Below are 8,447 nucleotides of genomic sequence, written 5' to 3' on the forward strand. Positions count from 1 at the left end.
ATGAAATCTGAGAGATTTCTGTCCTCCCTCCATTGACAGGTATGCAACTACCACTTTGACGCATCAAAAAGTTCTACTATTCCCGAATTGAGCGGTTTAGTCCAAATTTTCTGAAGAGATTCGATCGCTTTATATGATGAGCAGATTTAATTTAGGCTTTTATTTCACATACAACGGGTTTGGAACAACGTGAGGGTTAGTAAATAATGACAATTTTCATGTTTGGGTGAACGATCCGTTTAAACGTTTAAGCAAAACAGTTAAATCAATTAGTAAAGAACATATTTTTATAGGTCAAAGAGAACTTCAATAATTTAAAAAATAATTTAAATCACAATAAGATATGATATTGCATAGTATAATGTTAAACAAAACATTAAAAATATAATTTAACTGTGACAATGAAAAAGGAAGACGTGTGTGTGTGTGTGTGTGTCTGTGTGAACAGTCAATGGAAACAAAACTGAGAAAAATGAATATGTAATCATGAATCTTGGGCTGAAGGGGTGAATCTTGCTAAAACATATCTAGGTAACATCTCACCTCAAAATCAAAAGAATAAAAATTATTAAAAATTATATAATAATATTTTGCATGAAAATGAATTCCTTTTTTCTCTCAGACATTTTTGTACAATTAATCACATTTTTCCATAATTTATTTTATTATAATTATTCTTAAAAGTAATAAAGGCAGTACAACAAATACTACTATAATGTATAAATACTTGCGTTATATATACATATATAGTATTAAAATAATGGGGATTGGGGAAAATGTGTTTGAAATTCCTGAAATAGGCACAATAAAATGTAAAAAGGTAAAAAATGACCCAGACATGTTCTTGACAGGTTTAGTGAGATTCATGTTTGTCCCATACAGCCTCATTTCCATTTCCCTGATCCATAAAACCAGACAATTTTTTGGGGAATATTTTTGGAAAGCTCTTCTGGAACTGTATGTGTGTCTAGCCTACGGTCTGTCCGACAAGAGCGCGTCGATGTCCTGTATGGCTCTGGAGGTTTTCAGCAGAGCCTCAGAGATGCAGTTCCCTGTGAGTTTGATCTCGGAGACATCAGGAGAACGCTCGCATCTCAAAGATATCGCTGTAGAGCGCAGGACAGGGCTGTTCTCCAACAAAACTGATGGTTTGTGTTAAAGAAACATCCTGCTTTTAATAATGATTCTGCATCAACAAAGGTTGGTGATACAATAGGGCTGTCAAAATGGCTGAAAAACTAAATAAAAAATGTATACGTAAACATTACTATTTAAAAGGCATAATTTCAGTTAGGTCTCCTGAGGCCACAAGAGGGCGCAATGAGCAAAATATTAATGCACTGCATTAAATGGTTTATTCAAAGCAATGAAATAACAGAAAAATTTGTGTCTGTACAAAAGAGTGCTTAACATTTAAACTAAACGATTATGAACAAAGCAGCATCATATATTTATGCACCCACAAAGTCTCGAGACATGTTTTCTTAAAAGTTGAACTTCTTTTACTTAACATAGCTCTCTAAACATGTGGCTCTCTGTTGCGAGACCCAAGTGTAACGGTCAAATATGTCCGTCCAGCGCTTGTTTACATAGAAAAAAAACTCAGAAAATGCCTTCTGGGTGAAAGGCTTGGTTTACGGTTTTGACGTAACTTGGATCGCATTGAGCTTCTCTATTTCTGCAATGTTTTGAATTAACAACGCAGCAGCGCTGCATCAAATGGGTTCAATGGGATAGTCTAAGAAAAACATTAAAACACAACCAAACTCTTAAATCATCTTCACAAGGCTGACTGACGCACACCTAAAATGACACCAAGAATTTAATTCGACGAATATTCAAAATTCGAACTTTAATTTGACAGCCCTAACATACACGTATAATCTCAGCAAAAAAAGGATACAGTTAAACCTCTTGATCTTTTCCAGCTCTGAAACAACAGACCTGTAGGGGTGAAAGAAATCAGGATGATGAAGGGATAAGTTCACCCAAAAATATAAATTCTAAAATGTCACAAAAAGTGTCTCTACCATAAAAAAAAAAAAAGTTCACCTAATTTTTCTTTTACACTTTGAAATGCATTAAACTTTGTAAAGAGACAGATAAGTTTGTTGTGGCAATCCTCCATTCAATTTCACTGCATAGAAAAGCAATTATGCTGGATAACTATATTTTAAAATACCCTGGAAAGAACATAGAGAGCAGATTTTTGGGAGAGAGTGATTGATACGCATCACTATAATAAAGATGATACAGGGAATAAGAGTTTCTTAATACCTGCACGTTATTGGCTGAGGCGTGTCAGAATGGGCGGGGTCTGAGAGAGCCACACCCACTGCGCTCATGCTCTGCTCTGTCTGTTTTACCCAGTCACACCACTGCACTACTACTGACACATACCTGAGCGAGCGAGAGAGAGAGAGAGAGAGAGATATAATAGGACATTATGTATTTTCTTAAGTAATTGGTGCATTGTTTTTTCATTATCTCTTTACCTGTGATATGTTTTGTCTGTCTCGACTTGGACAAGAGTTTGGTGCCCATCCGGCAAATTGAGCTGGCACCACCTGTGAGATGGTTTGGTTTCTGTCTCGAGTCTCTGCTCCATTTCTCCACACTGTCATCACAAACACATAATTAAAACATATCTATTAATCATGAATTCATAACTTTTGAAAAAACAACAACAGGATTTTGAACTTTGTTTATTGACATGGTTCCAATGTAACTTTATTTACGCTATATTGAGCATTTGGCATGCTGATTAGGACTGGGCCAACCATGAGACTAAACCAATACATATGGCAAAATTAATATATAACTTTAAAATGTAAAATAAAAAAATGGTTTTAAAAAAGTTAAATATTTTTAAACAAGTTTTTGCATTCAAAAGTTATTGTCACGTTTCATGTCATTGTCATGTTTCTGTGTCTTGTCATGTGATTCCCTGTTTGTCATGTGATCCTGCCATGTGTCTTGTCATTGGTTAATTGTCTGATCATTGTTCACAGGTGTCTTGTCATTAGTCTTGTGTGTATTTAAGCCCTCATGTTTGCCATGTATCTTTGTCAAGTATTGTTTCACTGTAACCTCTGTTGAAGTCTTGTTCATGTTTTATAGTTCATGCCATGCTTTTGTTTCATGTTTTTTGATTATTTTGTAATTAAACTACACTTGCCTCCAGTGGATCCCCCTTACAGTTATTATATAAATAAAATATATAAACTTAATTTTTAATTTATTTAATCTAGTTGCCAAGGCAACATTTTAATTCAGTTTACCTTTAATGTCCTAAAATCAAGAAAAATGAATTAAAACTATAGACAGAGCACACAACATGATTACAATGATATTAAAATGAAAACAAAATAAGAATAAAAACTGATTAAATTAGTTTTTAATAAAAATTATATTATCTTAATGATACCAAAATAAAACGTACATTTTCAGTGTTTTTCACTAAATGAACATTCAATTTTCATTTATATACACCAATATAACCATATGTAATGATCAATATTTAACATATAAAAATAATATATTACATTAATATACTATTTAACTAATATTTTTAATTTATGAAAAACTTGATGCAAATTTGAGTTTGAATCCCCAAAATTACTAAACTTAGCATGTGAATCGATGCAAGCATATTGCATTAACAACAGTCTCTAGAGCTGATTAAATGTGAAAGTAAACAAGCAGTTTGGTGAGATGATTCATGATCAGTGTGTAGTTGTACGCTAATGAAATGCACACAGTAAGTTTATGTACCTGTGCAGGTGTACATGTGTCCGACTTCCACATCATCTGAGCCCTAACTCCATCCAGGAACAAGACCTCAACAGTCCCGTCTGAGAGAGCTTTGAAATGTCCTGTACCAGCCACCGTCACCTCCTGAACTACACGTACACAATCACACACCGCAGCCTGCTGAAGACAGAACCGTTGTCATCACACACACACACACCCATATACACCGGACGCTGAGCGAGTCTCCGTCTCACACACACCTCGTTCCAGCAGTAAAGAGAGAGCGGGACCCTCAGGGAGCTTCTGGCCTGGATGAAACATTTCAGAATCCTAACAAAACAGAAACAAAATATTCGTTCTTTGTTTTCATGTAGTTTGTGGAATACACAAATTATACACTACCATTCAAAAGTTATTGGTTGGTAATGTGTTTTTGAAAGAACTCTCTTATTCTAAACAAGGCTGCATTTATGTGATTAAAAAATAATAATTTTGAGAAATATTATTACAATAAAAAAAAAAGCTTTCTATTTGAGGATATTTTAAAAGGTAATTTATTCCTGTGATCAAAGCTGAATTTTCAGCGTCATTACTCCAGTCTTCAGTGTCACATGATCCTTCAGAAATCACTCTAATATGATGATTTGCTGCTCAAGAAACATTCCTTGTTATTTGTCAACGTTGAATATTGAATAATTTATGTGAAACTAATAAAATGTGAAAATAATCTGATTCTCTGATGGATAGAAAGTTAAAAACAAAACATTTTAGAAATAGAAATCTTTTGTAACATTATAAATGTAGCATATTTTACTGTCATTTTTTATCATTTCAATGCATCCTTGCTGAATAAATGCGTTAACAGTGATGCTTGACTTAGCAAACACTATTGTTAAATTTTTTTGCAGTGCAACATTTTGGGTCTCATTATCACCCCCTAGTGACTGAATTGTATAAATAGGAATTTTCCTCTGTTTAGGAATATTATGACATGAGTTATCCTGGAATCCGGTCTATTGGTTTTGGTTTTAAAGGGGTGGTTGATTATGATTTCACTTTTCTAACTTTAGTTAGTGTGTAATGTTGCTGTTTGAGCATAAACAACATCTGCAAAGTTACAACGCTCAAAGTTCAAAGCAAAGGGAGATATTTGCTTTTAAAGAAATCGTTTTTTTAAGGACTACAACAAACGGCTGGTAGGGACTACACAACATTCCTCCCGGGTTAGTGAAATCACTAACCCTAAAATTTACATAAACCCCGCCCCCAGAACGATTTATAGATTATCATGAAAGAATATGCTAATCAATGACTAGAAGATAACTACACGTCAGCTACATAAATGCATCAACTACCCATTCAGAAATGTTGTCTACATGTTGTCACTTCTTCTTGAGTCTCTCCATCATTGTCTGACTCCGGTTTGAACATAAAAGGCTAAAAGTTTTTGAAATTTTCAGTGCATGTCTGTGTGAGGTAAAAGAGCTGTTGAAGCTCCGCCCTCTGTCCCGTGAGCAGCAGCTCATTTGCATTTAAAGGGACAGAAACAAAATGGTGCGATTTTACTCACCCTCAAAAGGTGAAAACTTTAACATGCTATATAAAAATATCTGTGGGGTATTTTGAGCTACAACTTCACATACACACTCTGGGGACATCAGAGATTTATTTTACATCTTGTGAAAGGGCATTATACCACCCCTTTAATGTGAGCTGTATGCTAGTAAACCTCTTATCTCACCTGCTGGCCCGTGTGACAACAGACTGGACAGAATACAGCTGACCCGGTACGTCAGGTGGGAGACCACACAGGTAATACACACACTCCATTGCCTGCGAACACAGAAATCAACTCATCTTCTGAATCATACATCTACATACATTCATTCATGTAATGCTCTCTGTATCAGTTCATCGGCCTCTCTTGAGACCAACCACATCTTGATATTGCGTGCACTTCAGAGTGTTGTCTTACGTCTCTGTGAGCAGCTCCAGCTTTGTAATGTGTGAAGTAATTGGCTAAAACGCCATTGGATCTAATGACTGAACCATCACCAGGTGAGATTTCTACCATCGGTGTCACTCCATCTACTATACTAAAGGAGAGAAAATACATGAAATCATCATCAGTCAGTGTTTAAGTCTAAGGCATACTTTATTTGTTTGGCACAAAGTCCTTAAAGGGACAGTTCACCCAAAAATGAAAATGCTCTCATCATTTACTCAACCTCATGTCATTCCAAATGACTTACACAAAATAATATTTTGAAGAATGCTGTGAAACTAAACAACATTCGAATCCTTCGACATTCATTGTATGGACAAAAATAACAGACATTTATCAAAATATCTACTTTTATGTTTTACAGAAGAAAGAAAGTCATACCGGTTTTGGAAGATGAAAAAAAATGAGAAAATGGTGACAGCATTTTCATTTTTGGGTGTACTATCCCTTTAAGGACTGTGAGCAAATCATGAACCAAAAGTAAAGTTCAAATATAAAGATTTTTTCCCCCATAATATCTAAAAGCAATCTTTAAGAATAATGATTAGATCCTAATTAGATCAAATCCTCTTTTAATAGAAAGTACTATGGAAACGCATAATTTAGAAATATAATTTACTACTGAAAGTGTGTAATTATACACACACACACATACATATCTGTGCTTTGGTAAAATATTTACCCTAGTAATGGTCTTTATAATTATGCAATAGGTAATGGTGTATGAACATAAAATGAATCAGTAATCACCGGTATATCATGCCTTTGCACCAGACCACCTTCACCAGCTCAGCTGTGACTTCCTCTTCCTGTTCCAGCAAATCAGGATTCACAGTGTTATATCTCCACCTGAACATCACATGGTCGATTTAAGGGATGACGTACTTATTTGGGGGTGAAATATTACCAGTTCTTGACAGGTCGAGATTCATCCATAAATAAAGCCAAAGAGAGAGAGAGATGAGATGAGATGAGACTGTATGTTGTGTTCGTTTGGAGTTCCTCACCTGTGCTGATGAGGAGAGGGACATTTTAAAAGCAATGGTTTGGGAAGATGAGTCTTCAGCCCTGTTTGAGATGTTTGTCTATCTTCGCTGTCTGTTAAACCTTTTCTATCTTGGTCATTAATACTATTTATTATAGTTTTTTGTGATTCCCAATGCTTAACAGCCAATGACAGAGGATAGCACCACATCTGTTGGTAAAGCACTCGGGAAAACTGCTGAATCACTCTGGTGTACACATGCGACTTTTCAGACTTCAAGCTTGTTGATTCCAGTCTTTCCATATTGGGGGATTTTCCGACTGACCCAGCATGGTCCATCCAAGCACCAGCTGAGGAGTTTAAACTCTTAACCGTGGCAGATTTTAATGACAAGCCACTTAATAAACACGTACTTTTGTGTTGGTGCAAATACTGCGACTCTACTTCATTTTGGCTGGACTGACAGATAAACTCCACCGTGAACTCTTCTCCAGAAGAGGAAAGTACCAGTTCAGCATGTCCATCAACAGAGCAAACTGTGATCTCTCCATGCGACCCAGTGGTGCAAGAGTCAGACCCTGGCCACTCCACCTCAGTTACGGCACTGTTGAACTTCTGAAAATGAGCATTTGGTTAAGCAAATAAGTATAAATGAGAAATTAAGATGGATTTACATGATTTCAGTAATAAAAAGTAAACATTTACTACAGTTTTAGGATAGTCTAACCTTGCTGAGTTCCACTGTTATGAGCTCTTCAGGCAAATATGGATGAGTTGCATACTTGTTTCTGAATGCCAAAGCATTCACTACCAGTGCCTAAACAAGAGAGAAAACAAATAAGTGATTTAATTTTATACTGTGCATCCATATTAACAGCAATAAAATACAAACAAAAGACGGCTCATGGATGGTGGATATGGTATAACAGGAGATGGTGAGATTAGATAGATAGATAGATAGATAGATAGATAGATAGATAGATAGATAGATAGATAGATAGATAGATAGATAGATAGATAGATAGATAGATAGATAGATAAAGTCAGACACAACACGTTTACCATTACAATGACAGTTTTGATAGTTATACCGATAAAAGGGTTATATGTGTACCTTATACTCGCTGATGGCGAATCTTGTTCTCTGTCTGACTCTCTCTTTGGGCTGTAGCGGGTGTGCAGAGGGTGACAAGCGTTTCTCTATCATGAATTCAGATCCGCAGGGTGAGAGCTGAAGTCTGCACCCGTCTGCGTAATACACATCCACAGACTCATCCACATACATGACCATAAACCTAACTGAACACATGACTCACTCAACATGACACTGGAAACGCTACGACTGAAACTCAAAACAATTTACATAATCATTTGACTAAACGTAAACACTAAAAATCACTGAAGAGACACAAACAAACTCAACCATAGACAGTATATAAACGAACTCAACAGGCGCGAGTCAAATTCGTAAATATATCGTTCTTGCGAGTCGGATCTTTTGAATGAATCGACACTACTGGTTTACAAACTCGGGAGTGAAGAGATAATTTCACTTATGGGACGATATCATAGACGGACGATATATAATAAGTAAATAGCCGAAAAGCAGAAATATTACAAATAAAACGTATTGGAACTTTACTATTTAATTGTATGACTCAGTTCAAATAAATAGCGTTAACGTTACATCAAAATGTGGAAGTC

The 8,447-nt window shown here is 35.7% G+C and overlaps 1 protein-coding gene across 2 annotated transcripts; it reads right to left on the reverse strand.

Moving 5' to 3' along the window:
• Window positions 1-642: 642 nt before the first annotated feature.
• cUnh5orf34 (chromosome Un C5orf34 homolog) lies at window positions 643-8,236 on the reverse strand. Of its 2 annotated transcripts, none has more exons than XM_079607906.1 (12): window positions 7,858-8,236; window positions 7,471-7,560; window positions 6,766-7,358; window positions 6,509-6,607; window positions 5,729-5,849; window positions 5,495-5,586; window positions 4,014-4,083; window positions 3,775-3,930; window positions 2,496-2,617; window positions 2,278-2,400; window positions 1,904-1,944; window positions 643-1,142 (listed from the first exon to the last, which is right to left on the reverse strand). In XM_079607906.1, the coding sequence occupies exons 1-12, from the start codon at window positions 8,050-8,052 to the stop codon at window positions 973-975; spliced, it is 1,872 nt and encodes a 623-aa protein (XP_079464032.1). In that variant the 5' UTR covers window positions 8,053-8,236; the 3' UTR covers window positions 643-972. The 2 variants fall into 2 exon arrangements, with proteins under 2 accessions (XP_079464032.1, XP_079464031.1); XM_079607905.1 differs by having other exon boundaries at window positions 3,775-3,933.
• Between the last annotated feature and the right edge of the window lie 211 nt (window positions 8,237-8,447).

The sequence above is a fragment of the Phoxinus phoxinus genome, assembly GCF_949152265.1.
Source record: "Phoxinus phoxinus genome assembly, chromosome: 3".
NCBI lineage: Eukaryota > Metazoa > Chordata > Actinopteri > Cypriniformes > Leuciscidae > Phoxinus > Phoxinus phoxinus.